This window comes from Pteronotus mesoamericanus, unplaced genomic scaffold (genome assembly GCF_021234165.1).
Source record: "Pteronotus mesoamericanus isolate MK-2021 breed Mesoamerican mustached bat unplaced genomic scaffold, CSHL_Meso_final contig_177, whole genome shotgun sequence".
Lineage (NCBI taxonomy): Eukaryota > Metazoa > Chordata > Mammalia > Chiroptera > Mormoopidae > Pteronotus > Pteronotus mesoamericanus.
In genome coordinates, this window is record NW_026555073.1 from 6,461,495 (window position 1) to 6,488,435 (window position 26,941).

A 26,941-nucleotide genomic window follows, 5' to 3' on the forward strand; every position below is an offset into this window, starting at 1 on the left:
CAGAAAAGCCTAAGAACCATATGATCTCACTCACGTGGGATATAAAGCTGAAACTCATAGACACCAGCCAACAGTACAGTGGTTACCAGAGGGAAGGGCTACGAGGGCTTCGTAAAGGGTAAAGGGGGACAAATATGTGGTGACAGAGGATGATGTGACTTTGGGTGGTGGGCACACGATGAGATATACACAGCATGTGTCATAGAATGTACACCGGAAACCTATACGATCTTATTAACCAACGCCATCACAAGAAAGTCAATTTTACAAAAAGGTACTTAAGTACATATACTACAGCTTATGACGTAGCTCAGCTCTGAATAGTATTTATAATCACAATGTAATCTAATCTGGAATTATGACATTGGGAGAATGAAGAATGGGTAGTATTGTGGAACAGAGGCTGTAAGAGAGCTAAAGCATCCCATGTATGAAATAGGTAAGATTTAAAAAAAAAAAACCAAGAATTTAACAGCATGAGCATGTTACTCAGAAACATGGAGGGAAATGCTAGAAAAAGGCTACGTTACAAGCGGTCACTTGTGGGGACCGTCAATCACAAGCGGGAAAAATGGGATGAGGCCTGTTTTTTGTTATAAGCCTTAACTTTTTAAATTATATTCATCTGTAAAATATAAAAATAAAATTTAAAATAAAGGATCTATCACAGTGTCTGCCATAAAGTAGGACCTCGATAAAAGAGTAGCCGTTGATCTAATTCCCTCACACCTCCCCGTCACTGCTGCGTCATTTCTTCCCTTTGGAAACATAGATGATTTGATCGTTTGAAGATTCTGTTCTCGCTCTGACTAAGAAAGTATGACGAGGAAAAAAAAAATTCCAGTTTCAATGAATACTTTTTATTATTTATTTCATAGATCTCCAACTTCATCTCCCTCCCTCCCTGCAACTGGAATTTTATCCTGTTTTCATGCTGAGTGGCAAAACAATGACACCGCTAAATCGGAGCACGCTACTCCAAGAAGAGAATTAAGCGAACAGTTTGACAGGCAAAATATAAATATATGCGCTCTAGAATGCACAATGGTTTAGCCACTAAGAAACTCAAATGGGATCCTGAAGAATGTAGTCAAATCCAGGGTGCAGTAAAGATGAGCTGACAGGCTGCTGTGCAACTGCGTTAAGTGTTCCTGGGCTGCATCTCTTGGCCACTAGCTGAATCTTGACATGGGGAAAGATTTTAGCTAATACCAAGTAGAGATGTGGAAAGCACTAAGTAGAGTTAGGGGATGCACACAGGAACCAAAAGGCAGGAAAAGTACTAAACATTGCTGAGGGCATCCACCCCAGGAAGGACTTTACCTGTTTTTGAGAGAGCACACACACAGAGACAGTATTACTATAGGACCCACTAAGCCACGCCTCTCACTTTCTATTTTCCCAATAACATGTCAGCTCTTCTTTAGGATATACAGCCAGGAGTTGGGGACCGTTTACGTTTTGGGTCCCAGGTCTACTGGAGCGTAACCTTTTTGAGACTAAGTCTTCCTATCGGCCCCTCCCCACCTCAACGGGATGCTAGGAGCTTTATTTGAAGTTCCTCCACTTGTCTTGTCCGGCTAAAAATGACTACTAGTGACAACACTACCTACTACCTCTAGTCCCTTGTACATTCCTCTCACTACATAATCCCCATCCTTCCCCCAAATAAACTTAAACGCAGGGAAGAATCTCACCTTCCAGGAGCTCCAAACTGGCACCACCTCCAGTGCTGACATGGCTGACTTTGTCCTCCGTGTTCCATTTGGCACAGCAAGTGGCAGTGTCTCCACCACCTGTCGAATGAAAGCCAAGTAAAAATGGTAAAGGAGAGGCCAAAAAAAAAAAAAAAAAAAAAAAAAAAAAAAAAGGGGGATCGGCACTAAAACTTCAAGGCAGTGCACTCTCAAGCCCAAACAGCGGCTGATGAACCTGCCCTGACGTGTGGCTCAGTGGATTGCGCGCCAGCCTGCGAACCACAGGGTCGCTGATTCGATTCCCAGTCACGGCACAGGCCTGGGTTGCGGGTCAGGTCCCCAGTAGGGGGGTGTGTGAGAGGCAACCACACATTGATGTTTCTCTCCCTCTCCCTTTCCCTTCCCCTCTCTAAAACTAAATAAAATCTTTTAAAAAAAGCTGATGATGAACCCCCAACTCCATCCCATTAAAAGCCTCCTCCACGAATCATACACCTGTTTAGTTCTCAAGATTCACCCAGTGAAAACAAACCTAGGAAGACATACCCATCTCCCTCCTACTTTCCTCTGACCAGAACTCTGCCAGTTCACATGCATTAGGCCCATACAGGGCCACTTACCTATGATAGTGATGCAGCCCCTGGAAGTGGCTTTCACCACCTCGTCCATGAGGGCTTTGGTCCCTCGGGCAAAAGCTTCCCATTCAAATACACCCACAGGTCCGTTCCACACAATCTGCTTGGCCCTGCCGACAGCCTCGGCGTACTTCTTGCTGCTCTCAGGACCACAATCCAAGCCCTGTGGGAGACAGTTAAGAGACGATGAGCTGCCAAGTAAAGCTACTGGAAGGAGCAAACCCCACCTCCACCAAGACCAAAACTCAAGGCTGAACACCAGAGATTCTTCTAGAACCAAGATACCCTTCAGTCTTTTAAAATTATAAACCTGTTTATGCCCCTTATGGAAGACCAAGTCTAAGGGAGAAGCTCCAAAGTTCTTTGATAACAGCATTTGTAGCCACACCATTACTGTGAAGAACTAGATTGGTGGTTTTTAACCGGGCTCAGTTCTGCCCCTCCCCAGGGGGTTTGTGGAAATGTCTGCAGACATTTCTTGGCTGTCACAGCTGGGGTGGGGGTGGGGGTGGGGGTGTGCTACTGGCCCCTGGTGGCCAAAGATGCCTAAAACATCCTATAACGCAACTAAAGCCCGGGACAACAAAGCAAAAACCACCCGAGACGGCAACAGAGCCGACGCTGAGAAACACGGAACAAATCACGGAACAAATCGGCGCTGCGCAAACTTTGGCGAGCACCGGAATCACCGGCGGTGCTTGTCCGAGTGCGATCGCTGGGCTCCACCCCCAGAGCTTCCCACTCAGCAGGTCTGGGGTGAGCTCCAGGAACTTGCATTTTTTTTTTAACAAATTCCAAAATGGCGCTGCTCATGCTGTTCTTGGGACCATGCTCTGAGAAACACTGAACTAAATAAATAAAACCTACATGCCTAACAAAAATCACGAAGCAAATTAGTATATCAACATGCTATGATTTTTTACAGCTATTAAAATCGAGAACACTACAATCAACTAAATTAGTCTTCAATATACGCAATACATTCCCCCCTGCTTGTAATCAGTATACTTTGACTGCCTTTATGTTTTCAGAGAAGAAAGGTTTCTTACACAGGTTTCTAAGTCGCAACATAATTCAGAACGGCCCAAACCAAGAACGTACAGAGCACCTCCCCAGCGCATGATTAAATATGTAATAAACAACAAATAGATGAAGAAACAAAAAATGGCGTTGTCCCCACATTACTTATGAAGGGAACAGCAATCTGATTATCATTGCTTTTCCCCCATCCTGTAGAGATTCCTTTAAAATGCTTGTTGGTTGGTTGAATGAATGATACCAAATATTTTTGTCCACTCACACGACCGAGCACGCACGTGACTCACCATCCAGCCGGCGGGTATGCCAGAGGCCACGGTGGCTTGGCCAGTCTTAGCGTTCTCGTCAAACTTGTCAGCAGTGACAAAGTCAACCGGCAGGGTAATCTTCACACCGTTCTTCTCAGCTTTGGACATCAGATCTTTGACGATCTTGGCTCCTTCTTCATCAAACAGAGAAGTGCCAATCTACCCAGGAGACAGGATGATGGAGATCAGCCTCTATACTAAGGACATGATCAGCTCACAACGTGACATAAAGGAGGAAGTCCAAGACAAAGGGAAAACAATTTGTCAAAATGAATAAAAATGAGAGCTTTTTAGGGCTCGTGCCAAAAGCTGGCTTTCTTTGGAAATTTACATAAATTTCTATCTCATCAAGAGCTGTTGCACATCCACTTGGCATTGGTTTCCTACCTCCATGTTGTTCAGCACCTTAAGGAAGGTAAAGGCCATTCCACCACCAATAATCATCTCATTGACTTTGTCCAACATGTTATTGATCAGCTGGATCTTGTCTGCGACTTTAGCTCTAAAAGGGAAAGCAAGAATCATCACCAAAAGAACAAGGGGATATCGAAGCATGGGAACAGCAAAAAGTCCCACAAAGTGACAAAAGCATTGGCTAACTTTGCCTATGTTTCTCTAACCCAGAAGGCCAATTCATTTCTAAGAAATCCTGTTAGACCAAAAGGCTAAGACCTACTATCATCTAAAGGAACCATGAGTTCCAAATAGGTCTATTTTGCCTCTTCTTCCCCGCAAAATCAGAGAGTCAAGATCGGTTAGTTATGCCTGCGCCAGACTGCTAATTGTGGGATTCCCCGAGCCTACTCAGAAGTGTCTTAACCCTAAAGCAAGGGTCAGATTATATGAGATCTGTCCGGAAAAAAACCCAGCCATTGTTAATATAATGAGAACGGCTTGCACAACGTCAATGTAACCTGGCAGCCAAGAAGAGTGGACTGGAAAGCACACGTATGAACAATGATGACTTCACTGTACTTGCCAGTGGGGGCGGTAGATGCCACTGAGTGAGCATGTGTACTGTGCAGCCATCGCATTCAAAATGGCTGAGCAAGTAGAGCAGTGAATCTGCAACACATTTTGCGTTAAGCTTGAACTTTCCTCTGCGAAACTATGTGGATGATTTAGAAGGCCGCAGCTATGGCCTGCTGGTGATTGGCAGCTTCGTTATAACAACACACCTGCACATATGTCACATCCCATGTAGGTTTTTTTTTTTTGCAAAATATCAAATCACTCAGGAGACTCAGGCCCCCTACAGCCCATATTTGGCACCCTATGTCTTCTGGAGTTTCCCAAACTAAAATCACCTGTGAAAGGGAAGAAATTTCAGACCATCACTGAGATTGAGGAAAATATGACGGGGCAGCTGATGGCGATGGGGAGAACTGTGTGAGGTCCCAAGGTGCCTACTTTGAAGGGGACTGAGGCATCATTGTCCTATGGACAGTGTTTCCTGTATCTTCTACAATAAAGGTCTCTGTTTTTCAAAGTACATGGCTGGATACCTTCTGGACAGACCTCGCATACCAAATGAACACATATTGTGCAAAAACAGAAAGATATCCACACTCTTTAGTCTACTCTCAGTGACAGGGACATTCACTTTATGGCATTCATTATCCTGTTGGGCCACTTAACATTATTTATAAGCACCTACTCTGTGCGCCAAGCACTCACTGTTCTAGGTCTCAGAGAAAAATCACCTGACAAAAACAGAGATCCCTATACTTGGGAGCTTATATCCTAGTAGAGGGAAACCAGACAGTAAATACAGACTTCCTTTCATCTCTCTGTGAAAGAAAAAAATCCAAACTAAAAAGAAACAAATTCACTTGAAGCACAACTTTTAAAATCCATTATGTAAGTAACAGCTTGCCTTCCAAACACATTCCTATATATCTAAATCCCACTTAAATGACCATATCACCTTGGGCCTATTCCCTCTTCATTCAAGAAACAAGATGATGGCTACCCTGTAAGAGGCACTATACTAGGATTTGTGAAGTGGGGAGTCTAAACAACAGTGATGTGGGGAATGGGTGACAAGAGGCTATTTATCTGACTTATAAAGCTGATCATCATGAAGGGCAAGAATGGAGTACGTATTACACCAGGGAGAAGGGAGTGATGGAGGACGAAAACTACTAAAAAAGAGAAAAGTGACTCCACCTCTTCTAAAGAATGTGGGGTATTCTATAGCTCAAATTCCGTACTTCTTCAGTAAGTCAATGGCATAAAAATAGTAAAGAACAAGGGACTATTACAGAATAAAGGATACCTCACAACCAAGTGCGATGCATGGACCTCTTTTAGACCCTTATTCAAACAAACTACAAAAAGACATTTCTGAGACGATCAGTGACTTCTGAATACAGAGTAGGTGTAATCAGAAGAAATCGTTCAATTTTACCACGTGGTTATGTAAATCTTATCGGTTATGAGGTGCATACATAAGTATTATACAATAGCTAAGGCTTATTTTAAATTCCTCCTGATAAAAAAATATTAGATGCTGGGTGAAACAAGGTAGGCAAAAATTGTTGAAGCAGGGTGATAGGCACCTGGGGGTTTATTATATTGTTGTCTCAATTTCCATGCATGCTTTTTAATAAAAATTAGAAATTTTCTCCACGATCGTCAATGATCTAAGGAGGGTACACTGCAAGAAAGGTGGCAAACTCCCCCGAAAACAGCTATTTCAGGCTGAGTCTAAAACCTAATCATAACCATTACGTGGCACTCCCTCCCATATTCCATGTCTTGAGAAGGCTGGAGAACAAAACCAGACAGCTCAAATCCTCATCTCCAGGGAGGCAAAGATCAATCTGACCTTTATAACCCAGTGCATAAGAGGGGCACAGTGCTTCCAGGACACAGATAACCTGTACCCAGCTGAATTATTTTTAGGACCCTGACACTGGGCTCATGGAGCCTGGAGAGCAACTCTGCTACTTGGGAAATTGACACCCAAGTCCAGAGTCGGCTTTCATAGGGAAATGCTGAGTGTGTTCATTCCCGTCGGGGAAAGAGCCCTGCTCACAGTAGGGTCCGAGGCATCCGGTCAGAAAGAGGCCACCCCCTACAGAGCCAAAGTAAGTGACAGGAAGTTGTCTTTTCCAAGCAGCGCCACGTCCCTCTCCCTACTCTATCGCCCGAACTACACCCTGCTAGCCTGTTGACCCACAATTCGGAAATTTCTATTTTTAACCAAGCCACCACAATATAATTCTCCATGTGATACCGCTGCCCATAGGAGAAGATATAAAATGGCATGTGATCTGGAGAAATGAGTACTAAACGACATATTAAACACAAATGAACCCTGGCTGGTGTGGTTCAGTGGATTGAGCACCAGCCGGTGACCTGAAAGGTCACCGGTTCGATTCCCAGTCAGGGCACACGCCTGGGTTGTGCGCCAGGTCCCCACTGCGGGGTGCGCGAGAGGCAACCAACTGACTGATGCTTCTCTCCTTCCCTTCCCTCTCTCTAAAAGTAAATAAATAAAATATTTAAATAAACAAACACGGATGAGGAGATTCTCCTAGTTATTCCCTGTCAGACTGTATGTATGGGAAAGGCCCAAACGTTTCCCACTCTTCCCCGCAGAACCATCTTTTGTTCCTTCCCAGCCCTGTTCTCTGCCCCAGGAGGCTGACCTGCACGGACTTCCTCAAGGGACTCCCTGGCCCTCTGGCTTCCAGCTGGGTTGCAGCCCACCGGGGGTGGGAGAAGCACAGTAGTAGGAAACTGAAGGGATGTCAGAATATTTATGTCCCTGGCCGCTGCCCCCACCCCCGCCAGAGGACTGTCTCACTCACTATCCCTTGGGCAAAGGCTCAGTTCCTATCAGAGAGCCCTCTCCACACAACTACCCTCCCAGGATTCTGGTAACCATTCCCTCCCTTTTCCCCTGCAGGCCTAGGGATGGCGACAGCTGTCCCTAGCGCCAGGTTACTGTACTGTCCCTTTTGAGTGGCCCTAAAAGCTGGCCACGCCTTTGTAGACAGCCCCTCCACTGAACTCTCCGCTGTCACCCAGTGCGGTTGTGCTGTCTGACAATAAGCCGCCCAAGTTACAGCCTCCTACCAGGCAAACACACTAATGAAAGCACAATTTTGAAGAGTTCTTCATACCCGCCCAGGATGGCCAGGAAGGGTCGCTCTGGGCTTTCCAAGGCCTTGGCAAAGTAGTTCAGCTCCTTCTTCATCAGAAAACCTCCAGCTTTCTGCGGCAGATTGACTCCCACCATAGAGCTAGAAAAGACCAGAGACATTCAAATTGTGTACTAATTCTCTCGATTCTGGAAACCATCTCCTTCAAATACTTCAGAGGCCATGATTTTCATCCCTAAACTGCAACAAGGACACTTAGGTAGAAGGTAAAATTTCTGGCCAACAGTGCAGGGTCAAGGGGAACAAACAAAATGCAATGACCTTACATAGATATTAACATACTCAATTATTAGTAGTCTTCATGCCAATGGTTTAACCCCAGTAAATAATCAGCCAGTTGATAACAACAGAGGATTCCTCAATTTGCTTCCTACTGACAGTGTAAGACTGATTCCCAATGTTCACAGGGCATATCCCCTGTGAGAAAGAGCGACCGCTTACGGAAGCACAACAAAAAGTTCCGCGATTCTCAACTTTGACTTTTATTTCCTCCTTGGATCAGAGACACTCAGCAAGAGCCATGGTTGAATGAATTGGTAACTCCAAGGAGAGACAGAAGTCAATAGGATCACGCTGTAATACAGAAATTTCCAAAAGCAACCCAGAGTTCGGGATACTTGATAAAGAGGAGCATGACTCCTCCCAGCTCAACAGCAAACAAGACTCTTGGTACCTGTGGGCTCGGTGAGCAGTGCCAAACGCATCATTGACATAGACATCCCCCAGCTTGGAAAGTGAGGCTCGGAAAGCTTCTATTTTAGCTGGCTCGGCTTTAACCTGCAGAGGAATAAAAAAATGGAAAAACCAACAACAGTAAATTTTGATGGCTGCAAAGACAACTATAAAAGCATTTCATACCATAAGTCCTCTTGAACATCTCTAAAGACCCTGAGTTTGGTGGGACATCAATTTTTATAACTAGCAACAGGGTCTGTTCTTTCTTTCAAATATTCCAGGTCTTTTGGTCATTTCTGCAAGTTTCTGCTCTCCTCTGCCTTCCTTCAAATTGCAAACCAGAAATTCCTGAACCGTGGCTTAATCTCTAATCACAAAAAAGTAACTACATCCCTTCTTTTGTTAAATCCTCACCCGAGGACATTTTTTTCACTGCTTTTAGAGAGAGAGGGAGAGAGAAAAGAAAGGAGGGAGGGAGGGAGGGAGAGAAAAAGAGATAAGAAGATAGAGAAGCAGAGAGAGAGAGACATTGATGCGATAAACATCAACCGGTTGCCTCCTGAGCAACCACACCGGGGATTGTATGCACATGGACCAGGGATTGAACCCGCAACCTAGGTATGTGCCCTGACGGAGGATCGAATCCACAACCTTTTGGTGTACAGGACGATGCTCCAACCAACTGAGCCACCCAGCAAGGGCACATCCCATTTTTCATGGGCTTCTCCACAACTCCTACAACAAGACTCTGATTATTCTCCCCTCTCCTTGACTCATTTCATTTTTAACATGTTCTCCTGGTAAAGGAGATGGGAGAATGCTGGCGACCAAGGTCTTTCTGCAAAGGGGGCCCTCACACATATTCCTCATGAAAGCAACAAGGGCAGGCAGGGACAGAGGCAGCAGACGCAAACATGACACGAGCAAAGGACCGCGGAAATAGTTCATGTTACTTAAAAGAGGATATTTTATACCATATGATTGCACTCATATGTGGAATCTAACGAACACACTGAACTAACAGGAAAAAGAGATGGGAGAGCAGGATGACAGGTGGGGACAGGGACGTAAGGGGTGATTGAGCAAGAAGGAAAAAGGACTCATGGACATGGACAATAGTGTGGGGATTGCCAGAGGGATGGGGTATAAGGGGACTGAATGATAGTGAAAAAAAAATACTATAAAGATTAAATTAAAGCCCTGGCTGGTGTGGCTCAGTGGATTGAGCACTGGCCTATGAACGAAAAGGTCGCCAGTTCGATTCCCAGTCAGGGCACAGGCCCGAGTTGCGGGCCAGGTCCCCAGCTGGGGGTGCACAAGAGGCAACTGATGGATGTGTCTCTCACAGATCGATGTTTCTCTCCCTCTATTTCGCCCTCCCTCTAAAAATAAATAAATAAAATCTTTAAGAAGATTCAATGAAAATAAAAAAATAAAGGGAGGTATTTTCTATGGTCTTCCCTGAAGTTAGACATCTGAAAAAAAAACAAGAAATCATTTCTATGAAAAAGAGGGAGGAAAGAAGTAAACCATAGGGCTTTGAAATGTCAGCGCACTATCCGGGGATTCCCCCGAAAAGGGACAAAAAGCAGGATGGCAGGACAAAGAAAAAAGTGTTTGGCAGGAGACCAGGCAAAGACACACAGGGAGACATGCCAAAGAAGCGCACACAGCACAGAGGAGATGTTTCTTTTAGTCATGGCCTCTCCCGCCCTCCTGTGCGTCACGATGAAGGCGGCTACCACAAGAATGGGGGGCTTTCCTCTCATGACCCAAAGGATGCAGGGGCACTGGTGCTAAAACTGAAGTCTGCAGAGCCCCCATAACCTCTCCAGGATGGAGTATCACCTGCCACCGGTGACTCAAGATGATTCGTGTAGTAATGACAGTGGCCCAAATGGCCGGAGACCTGGGTTCTAGGCCCACTTTTAACATTAATTCATAGTGTAACTGTTGGCAAGTTACTCTCTGGTCCTGAAATCTTCCCATGTATTAGGAAGGCAGCCCTGGCTGGTGTGGCCCAGTGCAGTGAGCGCTGGCCTGCGAACCCATGGGTCACCGGTTTGATTCCCAGTCAGGGCACAGGCCTGGGTTCCAAGGCCAGGTCCCCTGTGGGGGCATATGAGAGTGAACCACATAGATGTTTCTTTCCTTCTCTTTCTCCATCCCTTCCCCTCTGTATAAAAATAAATAAATAAAGTCATTAAGGGGGGAAAAAAAACCACACATAATAACCCCTCCAGTCAAGAAATGTTTGAGGAAAAATGGCCAACTGAAAGCTCGCCGTGAAAAAGGTGCTATAGAAATTGATGATAATAATAATCAGAACTTATTTCTCCTTTTTTATTGCATTTTGTTGTTTGTGCTGTCACAGTTATCCCCGTTTTCCCCTTTGCCCACCTCCACCCAGCCCCCTGCAAGCCACCCCGTCATCCTTGCCCCTTTCTCATTTCTCACCTGCCAATAACTAGAAGAGAATGCTCCTAAAAGACCACTGCAGGGACTCAGGATAAAGAAAACATTTTATGCCCTCGCTTTGTTTGTTTGTTTTTTTTTTTTTTACCCATTTTAAATTCACAGCTGGCTCCCGGAACTTCAGACACTGAAAGCTACTGGACGGCGTAAGCATAATGTTAACTAACTAAAAAAGTCCAAGATGAGTGTGGTTGGCTCATCACTTTCTGAATAAAAGGTTCTGCCTTTATTTGCCAGTTGCCTCCTGCCATGTCGAAGCCCTGGAGCCTGGGCAGCTTGAGTTTCAGTCTAAAAGGGCACCAACTTTTCGGTCAGCATTTGAGTGCTACTATTAGAGCAAGAAAGAGCATGCCAAAGGCAAGGGTTATAAGGCAAGCCCGGGGCCCGTGGTACTAAGAAAAGAAACTGCCTGAAAGCAGGCGCGCCGATGATCTTAAGCAATGTCAGGGGTACAACAGGAGATTGAGACACTGGCCTCAGAACATCTTGTCCCCCAAGACACTGAGGGCCTAAGGAGTGCAAGGTACTCAGACGGTGCCTTCAGCTTCCCTGCTACCAGTAGGGCGAATTCCAAATCATCCTCCAAGAGCCGGCTGTATCATTTAATATTTGAATTGCAGCTGTCTGGTCATAGTAATCTGTTTCGTGGGTTACCTATGGTTGCTTTCGGATTTTTTTTTAAATATTTTATTTATTTATTTTCAGAGAGAGGGGAAGGGAGGGAGGGAGAAAGAGAGGGAGAGAAACATCAATGTGAGAAATATCGATCGGTTGCCTCCTATACGTGCCCCGACCAGGGACCAAACCTGCAACCTAGGTATGTGCTCTGACTGGGGATCAAACCTGCAATGCTTTGGTTTATGGCATGATGCTCTAACCAACTGAGCCATACCAGCCAGGCAGGGTCAAAGGTATTTTAGAGGAGATCGGGCACATTCAGGGTGGTATGGCCATAGACTCAAAGGTATTTTAAAACCACCTGAGCATATGGAGGGTTTCTAAGATGCTGATAATATCACGTTCCTTGACCTAGGTGGTGGTTACACCGGTGTTAGCTTACTTTTTGGTAAATCATCAAGCTGTACAGCTGTGTATTTATGCATTTTTGTATGTGTTACACTTCAATAAAATGAATCTAAGGAAAAATAAACACAAGCTTCCTCTATTCGTCAATCAGTCTCTTATAGACTCAGCCCGCCTCACCCGACTAATGCCACACATCACAGGCCCTACCTTGTTCCCGGAAGCGTCTTTTCCCTTCCCTTCCTCCTCCACGTGAAAGCGAAGGTTCTCCAGCAAGATGACAGACCCAGCAGCTGGGTTGGCACAAGCTTTCTCCACTTCGGGGCCCACGCAGTCCTTCAAGAACAAAACATCCCTGGGGAAGAGCATGAGATGGAGACACTTGAGCCATCTGAAACTGAAGAACCAGTCACGACATGCTTGACAACACTGCTGTGACAGAGTCCACCAGTGCCGGGGCTGCCACTTACTTGCCCAGCAGAGATTTGAGCTCTACAGCAACCGGCTGCAAGGAGTACTTGTCAGGCATGGGGACACCGTCGGGCCGACCCAGATGGCTCATGAGAACAACGGACTTGGCCCCGTTGTCCAAGCAGAACTTGATGCTTGGGATGGCTGCCTTGATCCTGCAACCAGAAAGACACAGCAGACAGAAGTTACTCCTAGGAATTAGCAGGAAATAGTTTATTCATGGCCTCGTAAAACATAAAGCCCCGCCCTGGCTGGTGTGGCTCGGCGGATTGAGCGCTGGCCTGCGAACCAAAGGGTCGCTGGTTCAATTCCCAGTCAGGGCACGTGCCTGGGTTGCAGGGTAGGGCCCCAGTAGGGGGTGTGCGAGAGGCAACCACACGTGGATGTTTCCCTCCCTCTCTCTAAAAATAAATAAATACAATCTTTGGGGGGCAAAACACATAAAGCCCCTTCTCTTTTCCAAATTCCTTTGACTCTACTTTTGGCACCTCAACAATGGTCCTCAGGTACACGTTCAGGGGAAGAAGTTAATCCTAATGGCCACCCCCTACCTAGGATTGTACATCCTCATCATGCTTTGCCCCTTCAGCAGAAAACATAACACAGCTAGCAGGCCCGACGCTGCTGTCTTTAGAGGGACCTGCTTTGCAAGGCTAACCCACTCTCCAAGAGATCCCTCAGTTCTTTAACTGACAAGGGTCGTCCACTCTTCCTAGAGTGTCTGTAAACACAGGGCAATTTCTGCTGAACACCTGCTTTCCTGTGGGGGCCTGGAATTTTAATAGTTGCTGGGCAGAAGGTACCTACATTACCAGCTCCCAGTAAAAATCTTGGAGGCCAGGTCTCTAATGGGCTTTTCTGGGCATAAACATCGCACACAATTACTGCATTTTTCTCACTGCTGGACAGAGGAACACACTCAGTGTCCCCTCATAAGCATCGGAAGCCCATGCAGCGATTTCTCCAGGCTCTACCTGTCTTTTCCCACTGCTGACCCTGCCATGCATCCTTTCAATGTAATAAACTGTCGCAGCGACATTATATGCTGTGTCTTGTGAGTCCTAGCAAATCACCCAATGTGTGGATGGTCTTATATGACTTGAGAAGAAATATAAAAGTCCTAAATCTTGCAACCATTAAAGGAAACCTAGGGAGAATTGTAGTAACGTTTCTGTACCCGCTGCATATCCCAAGTCACTGTTTTCCTTAAGAAAAAAAAATATGCATTATCTACAATGTTTATATAATGCATCACATTTACTCTATTATAGTTTAACTAAAAAATTATTCAACTTCCTTTAAACATTTCAAAATTTTGTTACAAACTTGATACTAACCTTCCATTTTTGCCAGTCTTTAAGAAATTAGAGCTGATAATTAACAAAACTATTTGCCTATTCAACAAATTTTTTAAAAAAGATTTTATTTATTTTTAGAGAGAGGGTAAGGGAAGGAGAAAGAGAGGGAGAGAAACATCAATGCGTGGTTGCCTCTCGTGCGCCTCCTACTGGGGGCCTGGCCCACAACCCACGTAGGTGCCCTGCACTGGGAATTGAACCGACGATCCTTTGGTTCGCAAGCCGGTGCTCAATCCACTGAGCCACACCAGCCAGGGCCAACAAATTTTTATTGAATACTTGTTTTATGCCAGGTCCTGTTCTAGATTCTGAGAATACAACAAAAAAAACTTTCTGCTCTTATGGAAGTGGAATTCTAATGATGGGAGAGATAATAAGCAATAAACACACAAACGAAATATATCTACGTCAGGTGGTCGTAAGAGCTATGGAGAAAAATAAAACAAGGGGAAAAGAATGACTGGGAACGGCGGTGGAGGGTGTCTGAGACAGGCGGGCCAGGGAAAGGCTCCTTAATAAGGTTACACTTCACCAGAGTATGCAGTAATAAAAAACAGAGTTATGTTTCTAAAGCATCTTAAGCTATTTGGCAGATATAAAAACTCATTTTTTTTGCCAAATAAACAGGAAACCTTTATCAGGTATAAAGTTTGCCCAATGGAACCAAATTAATCTTCACGGCTATCCTTCATCGACAAGTTCTACTATCTCTAATGCTTCATTTTGTTAATCGACTCCATGGGTTTCCAAAAATGAAAAGATCGCCTTAGACATGTTTCTCTGCTTTTCATTCATAAAATACCTTCGTAGGCACGCGTATTCCCAATCTCTTCTGTGTGCTAGAGAAAATAATGTAAATCAAGAAGGGTCAGAGCTGCCTCGTACAAAGCCTTCCACTACGGTGCGGCAGGAATGTGCTTGGCACACTGCCACGCTCCGCTCCGGGGCAACACTTACAAATGTTCTGGGTCTAGACCTGCGCTGTCCAACATGGTTCCTATCAGCCACATATGCCTCTCAAGTACTAGAAATGTGACCAGCCCAGGTTGAGATGTGCTACAGTGGAAAATACAAGCGAGATCTCAAAGACTTAATACCGAGACAAGTTAAATGTCCATTTGATTAATTGTTTTATTGATCACATATTGAAATGATTACTTGGGACTTACTGGACTAAATAAAATATGTTTCTTTTTACCTTTTCACTGTGGCATTGAAAAATTTTAAATTCCATGTAGCTCATACCGTAATTACATTATACGGCACTAGTCTGATCATTGGAAAGTGCCCTTCCAGCTCAAATCTTTCATTTAAAACTTAAAAACATTCTTTTACAACCTGGTGAAAAGCAAGAACAGAACTACCGCTTAAAATTTCTGCTTCTGAATCTAGGAGACAAAATATCTGAAGCAGCTTAAACAGACTGAAAATAGTTCTTTGGAAGTCTTTTCCCTTACATCAAAATTCTCAAAAACTGGTTTTTATCTGGGCTATCTGGAATGGGAGCTTGGAGAACGACCTGTAAGCTTGATAATTACTGGTAGTTTAAAAAAATCCTTCTCTTGCACAGTTCTTCATTCTGCAGAAGAAGCCACAGTAACCTTAAATTTTGACATTCTTTAAAAACACTTAACCCTAAACTGTGCCAGTGTTGCTCAGCTGGATGGAGCGTCGTCCTGTAAATCGAAAGGTTGCGGGTTCGATTCCCAGTCAGCATACACACCTAGGTTGCGGGTTCAGTTCCAGGTCAGAGAGCATGTGAGAGGCAACCAACTGATATTTCTCTCTTCCTCTCCAAACCCCCATTTCCCTTCTCTTTATAAAAAAAAAAATCACTAAGCATGCCCTCAGGTGAGGATTAAAAAAATAAATAAGAAAAATGTATAACCCCAAATTCTTCAATTTTTTTTTAAATGGAGGCATAAAAAGATCACTTTCTTAAGATGACTTTTTTTTTCCCCCAATTTCTATGTTCTCATAAGAAAGCAGACCGGGGAGCTACTGACATCTAGCTCCCTGGCATGTCAGTAGTTTGGCTAAAAAAAAAAAAAAAAAAAGCAGCAGATTGGAGGATAGCTTGCTGAAAATCCAAGATCACACAGCTTACGTTACCACACTTTTATAGTAAGAAAGGAAAAGCATTTCATCTTATAAGCCACACCAACACACATCTTAAACCCAACTCAGTGCTTAGCAGGCACCTCACCTCTGGTTGTTCGTTATCTGGTTGTTCTTCATAGGAACGTTGAAGTCCACTCTAAAAAAGAAACAAAGTTTCATGTTCAGAGCCACGACCAATGTAGTATTCTTTCCAAGGTAAGAGGGGTGCTTTTTGTAAACCAGTTAAATAAGTTGGAAGTTCAAAAGCACCCTAAAAATCATCAGTGGTATTGGAAATCAAGATAGTGGCTAGCCTTAGGAAGGAAGGTGGGAGCAGCAGCTGAGATAAGACTTCAGAGAGGGTCTCCAATGATGTTCTAGTTTTTGACCTGGGTGATTGTACAAACATGCTCGTTTTGTGATGATTCTTTGAGGTTATGATTTGTGCCCTTTTCAGTATGTATTTCATACTTTAAAGGAAATTTTTTTTAAATTACAAATAAAACCTTACTTAAATCACAGGAACTAGCCCTGGAGACCGGGATAGCTAAACATGTGTTCTATCTAAAAAGATCTCGCGTGGGCCTCGCATGATAGTATCTAATAACAGCGGCAGCTGGAGATGTGAGGCATAATAAGAAACACATCTTGATTCTGATTCCTTTGACATTATTTCTGGGGCCTAGTGAACTTAAATGAGGAAAAATAAAACACATCAAGAGACGATCCTGTTTTTTGGAGAAAACCTGGGGCCGCAAGACCAGAAGAAGCCCACTGTTCAAGACCAAGTTCACTCAGTATCCTTTCAAGCAAAACACAGACAATAAAAATAAGATAGGCTCTTTCAAAAAGCCCGAGAGGAGTGAGCGGAACATGTGACGCTGCCCACCAGACAAATGGGTGATTGGAAAGGAAGTGATCAGGAAGGACGGCATAAGCAGAAGTTTACTAAGCAGTGTCTCCTTTCTTACCCAAGAGATTACTGCTTTACCATTTACAAAGACCCGTGATTCTTTCCCCTTCTGAACTTCTAGGACCTTCAGCCTACTTCAATCTGACTAAAAACAAGGTGTGGTAGGTCTTTGTAAGGTCTAAGTTTTGCCTGCTAAGATCCTTTTTAGATGATTTCTTTCTGTATCTGCAAAATGCGGATGATAGTATCTGCCTCACAGTTACTGCGAGAAATAAATGAAGTAGTGGTTTGGAAAGTGCTTAGAAGAATACCTGGTATACAATAAGTGCCATAAAAGTGGTAACTATTATTACATATGTTAATGCTTCTCCCAAAGGATAATTCTATGATTTAAAAGGCAGATCAACCATTACTCATGTTAATCTAAAAATAAGAAATATTTCAAAGTGAGAGCCAACAAGCATTTACAGAGATCAGGAGGCATGCTGTTTGGGACTGACTCAGGCAGAAGCCCCAAACAGTGTTTGGATTAGGAGACACAGGCACGGGGTTTTTATAAGACACAGAAGGAGAATGATTCCATCAACAGGAGGGATGCATCTTTATTGGTGCACATAACGCAGTGAAGTTAATTCTAAGCAATGTTTTCAATTTCCATTGCAGTAGCCGTCAGCCCTCAATCACAACAATTGACTTCTTGTTATCACTGCAAACAGTTTTTTCGCAACAAAATGTTGTTCTAGGCCCAGTCCAAAGGTTATTTTGCCCTGGTTTATCATTCCAAAGATTTGAAGCATAAGAAGCGCCCTTCCCTTGGCATGGCAGCTCCGGCTCCATTTTAAAGTGGTTCCATTTATATTCCTCTTCACACCAGAAACAGCAACACATGCTAAGGGACTACAGGCAAAGTCCGACCTACTAGGGGTGTCCAACCTTTTGGCGTCTCTGGGCCACACTGGAAGAAGAGCTGCCTTGGGCCACACATTAAATACACAAACGCTTAGGAAAACTGATGAGCAAAAAAAGGAAAAAAAAGAAAAAAAAGTTTTTTCAGTAAATTTACGATTTTGTGTTGGGCAGCGTTCATAACCATCCTGGGCTGCATGTGGCCGCGGGCTAGACACCCCCGATAGGCAATGCTACCACGCTTGACCATAAAGCGCCATTCCTGGTCTTTCCTCTCAAAGACCGAGGCCTGGCAGATAACTATAAGATTTTAGACCCACTAGACGCCCACCAATATCCTACTCCCTAGTCCTGTAGAGGCAAACCTCAGAGATAATGCAAGAGCCATTCCAGACCATCACGACATAGTGAATATCGCAATAAAATGAGTCTCACAATTTTTTTTGGTTTCCCACTGAATATAAAAGTATGTTCATACTATGCTGTCATCTCTTGAGAGTGCAATAGCATTATGTCTTAAAAAACAATGTACAAACCTTAATTTAAACATACTTTACTGCTAAAAAATGCTAACCATCACCTGAGCCTTCAGCAAGTCATACTCTTTGCCGGTGGAGGGTCTTGCCTGGATGTTGATGGCTGCTGACTGAACAGATGATGGTTGCCGAAGGCTGGGGGTAGCCGTGGAAATTTCTTAATACATTGCGTACCACATAGAAATCTCTAAGACATACGCCAGGGTCGAATGACCAAAATACAATGTAACTGCAATGCTTTATGGGTTCGTGCAATGATATAGTTTTTTGTAGATTGACCTGCATGGTTTCCACCAATGAGATCGCTTCATTCGACGTGGACAAGACAGTGTGTTGACATCTAAAGTCCTTAACAGATGGCGCGCGAAACACGAGAAAACCCATGAGCGGTACGCAATGTGTTAAAATAAGACAACAATGAAGTCTGCCACACTGACTGTCTCTTCCTTTCATGAATAATTTCTTTGTAGCATGCAATGCTGCTTGACAGCATTTTACTCACAGTAGAACTTCTTTTAAAACTGGAGTAAATCCACCCTGGCTGGTGGGGCTCAGTGGACTGAGCAGCGGCCTGCAGACCACAGGGCTGCCAGTTCGATTCCCAGTCAGGGCACATGCCTGGGTTGTGGGCCAAACCCCAGCAGGGGGCACTTCAGAGGCAACAACACATTGATGCTTCTCTCCCTCTTTTTCCCTCCCTTCTCCTGTCTAAAAATAAATAAATAAATAACCAACCAACCTTTTTTTTTTTTTTAAATTGGAGTCAATCCTCTCAAACCCTGCCACCGCTTTGTCAACAAAGTTTATGTAATACTCTAAGTCTTTTGTCATTTCAATAATCTTCACAGCATCTTCACTAGGAGGAGATTCCATCTCAAGAAATCACTTTCGGCCCTGGCTGGGTGGCTCAGCTGGTTGGAGCGTCATCCCATACACCAAAAGGCGGGTTTGATATCTGGTTGGGGAGCATAGGGAAGCAACCAATTAATATTTCTCACACTGATTTTTCTCTCTCAAAAAACAAAATCAATAAACATATCCTCAGGTGAAGATTAAAAAATAATAATAAAGAAAAAAAAGAAAACAGCCCTGTCTGGTGTGTTCAGTGGATTGAGCGCCAGCCTGTGAACCAAAGGGTCGCTGGTTCGATTCCCAGTCAGGGCACAGGCCTGGGTTGCGGGCCAGGTCCCCAGCAGGGGGCACTTGAGAGGCAACCACATATGGATGTTTCTTTCCCTTTCTCCATCCTTCCCCGCTCTAAAAATAAATGAAATCTTTAAAAAAAAAAAAACAAAGAAAGCAGTTTCTTTGCTCATCCATAAGAAGCAACTCCTCATTCATTAAAGTTTTACCATGAGATCGCAGCAATTGAGTTCCATCTTCAGCCTCCACTTCTAATTCTAGTCCTCTTGCTATTTCCACCACAGTTTCCATCTATAATTACTTCCTCCACTGAAATCTTGAGCCCCTCATTCATCTATGAGGGTTGGAATCAATTTCTCCGAAAATCCCGTTGATGTTGATATTTTGACCTCCTCCTGTGAACCCTGAATATTCTTAATGGCATTTAGAATAGCGAATGCTTTCCAGGTTCTCAACGGGCTTTGCCCAGATCCAGCAGAGGAATCACTATCTGTGGCAGCTACGGCCTTACGCAATGTATTTCTTAAATTATAAGACCTCGAAGTTGAAATTACTCTTCCATGGGCTGCAGAGTGGAGGCTGTTAGCAGGCATGAAAACAACACCGTTCTCCCCCTACAGCTCCGTTAGAGCTCTCGGGTGACCAGGTGTGTTGTCAATGAGCAGCAACGTTTGGAAAGGAATCTTTTTTTCTGAGCAGTAGGTCTCAACAGTGGTCTTAAAATATTCAGTAACCCATCTTGTAAACACATGTGCTGTCATTCAGGCTTTTTATTCCCTTCATAGAGCACAGGTAGAGTCGATATAGCGTAATTCTGAAGGGCCCTAGGATTTTCAGATAGTAAATGAGCACCGGCTTCAGCTTCAAGCCACCGGCTCTATTAGCCCCTAACAAGAGAGTCAGCCTGTCCCTTGATGCTTTGAAGCCTGGCGCTGTCCTCTGCTCTCTAGCTATGGAAGTCCTGGATGGCAGCTTCTTCCAATGCAAGGCCATTTCATCTACATTGCAAATCTGTTGTTTAGCATAGCTGCCTTCATTAATTGTCTTAGCTAGATCTTCTGGAGAACTTGCTGCAGCTTCTATGCCAGCACTTGCTGCCTCACCTTGTACTTTGCTATGGAGTTAGCTTGTTTCCTTAAACCTCTTGAAACAACCTCTGCTGGCTTCAAAGTGTCCCTCCTTCCCCTTCTCAGCCTTCATAGATCTGAAGTGAGTCAGGGCCTCCTTGCCCTGGGCGAGGCTTTGGCTTAAGGCAATGTTGTACTGTGGCTGATCTGATCTTCTACCCAGACCGCAACTTTCTCCTTATCAGCAATAAAGCTGTTTTGCTTTCTTATTGTTACTGTGTTCACTGGACCGGCACAATTTTCTTCCAAAACTTTGCCTTTGCATTTACAACTTGGCTAACTGCACAAAAGCGTAGGGTTTAGCCTAGCTCAGCTTGGCTAAACTAGCTTGCCGTCCTCACTAAGCTTAATCATTTCTAGCTTTGGACTTAAAGTGACAGGTATGTGAGACTCTTTCTTTCCCTCGAACACTTAAGAGGCCGCTGTAAGGTTCTCAACTGGCCTAAATGCAATATGGTTGTGACTCCAGGAGTAGGAAGCTCAAGGAGAGGGAGAGAGACGGGGAGCAGCCAGTTGGTGGAGTAGTCAAAACACACACAATATTTATTAAGTCTGCTATCTTACTATGTGGAGTTTGTGGCACCCCAAAACAATCAAAATGGGTACGATCAGAAATCACCATAACAAATATAATAATGAAAAAGCCTGAAATATCACAAGAATTACTTTACCAAAATGTGACAGAGACACAAAGTGACCAAATGCTTTGAAACACGGGCACCCGCATGCTTGCTCAATGCAGGGTTGCACAAACCTTCAATTTGTAACAAAAACACAGTGTCTGTTAAGTGCAGGAAGACAACACGCAATACAATGCAGCCTGCCTGTACTCCAATCCACCTAACTGAAGAGCGGTCTTTCCAAAGGTGGGTTGAGGGACTAATTTTATATACAAACATTTTCATTAAAGAAAAGTCTTTGAAAATGGAAGCAGTATACATATGCCTCTGAATAAAAAGAAATGCACTCTCCTTAGTTTCAGGCTACCTGATTCTGATTCGAAGCATCTTCTTTAAATATCTTGCCAGCCATTAGGTGCATTCCGAAGAGGGTAGAGTATCCCATTACCGCGGGTCATTTTCTCCCTCTGCAGCCTCCCAGAAGGCCTGTGGTCAAAAGGGCTAAGAGCAAGGGGCAGAGCACCCTCCTCGCAGTGCTTACTCTGTACCCCAAGCCCTTACAAGGAGGAAACTCATTGGGCGGAAACACTGGAGAATCTGTCTTACCTATTCAAGCTTACACAGCTTACTGATGAGAACTGCACTTGTACTCTCTTCTCACGGAATGTAGATGGCCTTCCCTTACCATCTCCCGGACCAGCAGCAACAGCTCCTTTGAGCCCCTCCTCTCGGCGGGCTCCGCCACCAGATGCTGCCCTTGCCTACGCATTCCACTTGTTCCACTCTCCGTAAAACGTGCGCCCCCCCCTTCCTTTTCCACTTCCCTGAAACACTCAGGCATGAAATCAGGTATCACTACATACCTATCAGAATGGCTGGAATAAAAAAACAAGGACGACACCAAATGCTGGTGAGGACGCAGAGACTGACCACACTCACACACTGCTCGTGGGAACGTAAAATGGTGGGGCTGCTTTGGCAAATGGTATGCAAGTTCCTCAGAAGGTAAAGTGTGAGATCCAGCAATTCCACTCCTAGGCGTGTTTATCCAACGGAAATGGCAACATATGTCCATATCAAGATTTGTGCAGGAATGGATGTTAGATGTTCACAACAGCTTTATTTGTAGTAGCCCAAAGCTGGAAACCATGTAGATATCCTTTAATGGCCTAAACAACTGGTAGAACATCCATACCATAGAACACTATTCAGCAATATAAGGACTGACTGAACCAACTTGCAGAAATTTCAGGGGCATTATGTTGAATGAAAAAAAAAAAAAAAAGCTAATGACAGCCCTGGCTGGTGTGGCTCAGTGGACTGAGTGCCAGCCTACGAACCAAAAGGTCACCCGTTCGATTCCCAGTAAGGGCACATGCCTGGGTTGCGGGCCAGGTCCCCAGTAGGGGGCATGTGACAGAAATACAATGATATTTCTCTCCCTCTCTTTTTCTCCCTCCCTAAAAATAAATAAATATAAGGTTTAAAAAAATAAAAATAAGCAAAATATTTTTTTTACAAAAGCCAATGACAGATTAGTCAGTAGCAGAGGTTAGGAATGAGGAAGAGGGACCATACCTTTAAAGGGGTAGCAGGAGGGAGACCTTAGTGATGATCAAACAAAATAATTATGGTGGGAGTTATACACATCTGTGCATGCACTAAAACAGCTTAGAATTATACACTTCATTCTAAAGTCAACTTTTTACTTTTGATATTGTACTACAAGCATGTAAGATATATCCAAAGGAGCAAACTGGGCGAACACAGGACCTCTCTGCTATCTTTGCAAAGTCCTGTGAGTCTATAATGATTTCAAAATAAAATGTTAAAAATACTGATTTAGTATAAGTATCAAGTCTTTGCCTCCTAAAATCTAAGGTGTCCAGGCCCAGTTCCATTAAAAGGTCTCAACGGAACTATGTCCACCCTGGCTTTACTGCCCCTGACTGGAAAATTGGGATCTCATGGCTGTCTCAGAGACTTTTTAAAAAATCTGCTCTCAGTTTTTGTGTTTCTTGTTTTTACTACATCAAGTCTGTTGCTTAACAAGTTACAACAGGTTAGAGAAAACACTGAGGCTTTTTTTAAAAATGTGGGGAGGGACAAGCAAAAGGGAAGTGTTTTACAGTCAGGAAAGGGGTAGGACTGGCATCCTATGAGAGGAAGAAAGAAAACGACATCAAAAAAATAAGCAGAAGTTTCTTCAAAGGTAGGGTCAGCTGATGCCCTAAAGAACTGAGGTGGAACCTGGTAATTATTCAGTCAGGTTTCTGGCTCTCCGGAGTTCCCTCAACAACAGGAAAAAAAGAAAAATTTCCCCAGGCGATTCCAAGCAGGAGTCAGAAGACTCAACGTACTGGGGAGTTCTCATTTGCAAGACAAAGAGAGGAGCTAAGTGAGGAAGCCATTACTCCGGAGGCCCCATTTCCAAAACACTGCCGGCAACCACAAGTAACATTGAAACAAAAAGAAACTTGAGCTGACAAAGCATGGCTACCTAGGCTCCTCCAAAGAGTAGTGCTACAATGTGATTCTCCTTCCAAAGAGGCGTTAATGATCAGGGAACAAAGTGACTTCCTGTCCCCAGGCCAAAGAAGCACAATTGATCCAGATTACACGGGAAAAATTATAGATCGCAACTGCAGCAAACAAAAGGTCTTTTTTAACTGCCTTTGGTCAGTATGTCCCAGTATTTAGAGGATCTGGTCGGTTGCCAAGGAGACCGAACTCCAGTCCAGGCTCTGCCGGCAACTTGCTAGTTCAGTGACCTTGGACAGGTCATTTTCCATCAGCAAAACAGGACCAGCCAATCGTTTCAAGGCTCAGAGTCTACCTGCATCGAATGAAACTGAGTCCGTGGGCATAAAGATGTTTCATATTAGATCCAGGGGGAGAAAAGACAAGCACCTTCTCTAGTCCCTCTCCCAGCCAACCCAGTTAATTCCTCAAGCCAGGGCAGAGAGGAGATAAAGCCCAAAACTGAAATTGTAGGAAGGGGCCCCACCACTTGTCTTGCAGCTGGTGCCTGCATCTGGAAAGGTCCAGCTTTTGAGCAGAGAGGAGATGGGAGGCGATAATTAAAACCTAAGATCTAGTTGCCAATGTCCACCTGTTTTTCAGAGGATCTGTCCTCTTTCCTAACATCATCCGAGGGGTGGAAAGGGCCCTTGTCTATTACCAGGATGACTGCAATTCCTACTTTGTCCAGACTGGAAGGGCTGGGTCATCTGGGACAATGTGGACACCAGGTATTTTTCATGGCCATAAGCTACTGAGTTCTTTTGACTATTTCCATAGTGAAGGCACAGGAAGTCAGTTGCAAACTAACAGTGGCCACAGTGAAATTAAAGAGAAGGAAGAGCTACATGAATTTTAGGGCACCCATACAGTTTTCTAATTCATAGTGCCTTCACAGTGCCTGGGGTGAAGGAAGAGCCCCTACTATTTATGTATCTGTTAATGTCCAAAAAATACTTTCACTTGAACCAATCCAAATTGAGAAAGACGCTCAATCACACCATTTGCATGCCTGCCTATCATCTCCCAAAAAAGACAATACAGCACAACGCTATAATAGCAAGTCCTTAGGACACCCCCCCCAAAGCACCATACTTGCATCCTCTGAAGTTATATAACAGTCAAGTGCATCAGCTGCATAACTTTCCTCATGCACTTTGCCCCGGCCATGGACACTTGTACCACGCGTTACAAAAAGAAATGTAAAAGCTCCATACACCATACTGATAATTGAGGCAAATAAGAGAGACGCTATATTGGTAAGTGACCAGGGATCCACATGTGCAGATTAAGATACCCCCAAAGTGCATGGGGAGCTCTCCCCACTTGTAATATCCTGCTTCTCTGGCCACCTGCGGGGTGAAGCTGGAGAACACCAAGAATGCGTAGCCACACCCTGCTCTGCCTTTACGCAGCCTGTGTCACGATGCTGATGCAAACCCCGCTGCCTGGAGTCCAACGACCAGGTAGGGTGCAGAGGCCTGTTACATAAACTGGGAAGGGCCGCCTGCCGCGCGTCCCACCCCTCTTCACCCTCCTACCCCCGATGCTTTAGGGGCTTCTACTCCCGACCATCTAAATCAAAGCCCTCTGGGAAATATTTCCTTTTACGCATGGACTTTGGAAATGTGGGCCGTTTTTCATTTGCTTGCCATGGTCTAGGGCGGAGGGTAAGGGAAAGTAACCAAATGACCTTTCAAGGTCCCCGCCTTGGGGCCTAGGCATTTGCAGACTATGCCTTCGGTGCCACCTCGCAGACTAGGAACTGGAGGAGACGGAACTGCATCGCAGGCATAGTAAAGAGGGTAAAATGGGTCCCGGCAATCTGAGCCGTGCCTCGCCGGATCCACCCCAAAAGGGCAACTAGAGCTCGCTTAGTGGACTGGGAGAAATGAGGTTAGAAACCGTCCAACCCGGGCAAAGCCTCAGCCACAACGGTCAGCAGCGTCACCCAGCGTGACTAAAACCCACAAGACCGAGTCCAGGACTTCAAGCAACTTCGCGCAGGCGGGGAAGCAAGTCGGCCCGGGCCGGAGGGCTGCAGCAGAGCCCCGGGGTCGCGAGGGCAGACGTGCAGAATTACCTCATGACGACCCGCTTCCCCTTCACGTCCAGCTTGTCCAGAGTGAGCTTGTTAGAAAGCGACATCTTGGCAATACAGCAGCGGGAAGAAGCCGAGAGAACGCACAGCGACGGGGACAGCAGCGAGTGTGCGCTGGGGAACGCGTGCAGACGGCTGAGCTGCGCGCGGGCCTCAGCACCCCGCCCCCAGCCCCGCCCTAGCCCCGCCCCTTCCCGGCAGCAGCGCGGCGCGCGCCACTTACAGCAGCTGCTATTGGACGCAGCCCAAAAGCGCCGGCGCGCTTCCATTGCTCCAAATCTCTGTCAGTCTGTGAGGGAGCTAGTGGGACGTGCGGCTACTATTTGTCACGTACCGCACGCACCGACTGGGAACATTCCTGACCTGGGGCAGCGCTGGAAGGTGGCGCCGCAGGGCCCCTGTTGAAGGAGAAAGGAGCCTGGTGGCGCCACGGGAAGAAAGTGAAAGGACACATGCCACAGGCTGTCGCTCTGATCACCGCCGCCTCGCCTAGAGCAGCTGAAACTCAGCGCAAACCTACGACATTGTGGGGGGAAAGCGCCACCCCCAAGCCCATGAAATTCCCAGCAGGCCTACTGGCATTGATGAAAATGGCACCTCCCTTTGGAAAACTTCTCTGATTTCCTGGCTCCCCAAAATAGTACAGTCAATCTGGAAAACAGCTTAGCAGTTTCCTATAAAATTAAACCTACACTTATAATATAACCCATCAATCCCACATGGTTATAGCAGCTCTATTCATAACTTGTGAAAACTGGAAACAATCCAGATGTCCTTGAATGGACAGACAAACTAAGGCACATCCTTACGATGGAATGAATACTCACCAGCAATACAAACGAATGAACCATTGATAGAAGCAACAGTTTGCATGGGAATCATTTTGAATAAAAGAAGGCACATTCCAAGAGTTAGATATTGTGTAAGATTCTAAATGTATGACATTGAAAAGGCAAAAGTGGACGAAGATGAGATCATTAATTGCGAAGGACTAGCAGTGGGGGGAACGTGTGAGTACAAAGAAGTGAATGACAAACATTTTGTGGTAATGAAACTATTTTGTGCCCTGAGTGTGGAAACAGTTGCATGAATCTATCTATACATGTGTTAAAACTCATACAAC

The 26,941-nt window shown here is 44.9% G+C and overlaps 1 protein-coding gene across 1 annotated transcript; it reads right to left on the bottom strand.

Annotated features, from left to right (window-relative positions):
* Positions 1-830: 830 nt before the first annotated feature.
* PGK1 (phosphoglycerate kinase 1) lies at positions 831-25,981 on the bottom strand. The gene is made up of 11 exons (XM_054566660.1): positions 25,801-25,981; positions 16,059-16,109; positions 12,494-12,649; positions 12,234-12,378; positions 8,524-8,627; positions 7,812-7,931; positions 4,066-4,180; positions 3,658-3,837; positions 2,318-2,495; positions 1,698-1,796; positions 831-1,323 (listed from the first exon to the last, which is right to left on the bottom strand). Exons 1-11 carry the CDS (start codon positions 25,863-25,865, stop codon positions 1,283-1,285), a joined length of 1,254 nt encoding a protein of 417 aa, XP_054422635.1. The 5' UTR covers positions 25,866-25,981; the 3' UTR covers positions 831-1,282.
* Between the last annotated feature and the right edge of the window lie 960 nt (positions 25,982-26,941).

Bases quoted from the DNA above. Each gene is read 5' to 3' on its own strand.
- PGK1 (XM_054566660.1), bottom strand. From the start codon at position 25,865: ATGTCGCTTTCTAACAAGCTCACTCTGGACAAGCTGGACGTGAAGGGG. The intron at 8,628-12,233 runs GTAGGGCCTGTG...ATTCCTCTGCAG, and splicing joins AAGACGCTTCCGGGAACAAG to GTTAAAGCCGAGCCAGCTAA. The intron at 7,932-8,523 runs GTACCAAGAGTC...GGTCTTTTCTAG, and splicing joins ACTGCTCACCGAGCCCACAG to CTCTATGGTGGGAGTCAATC.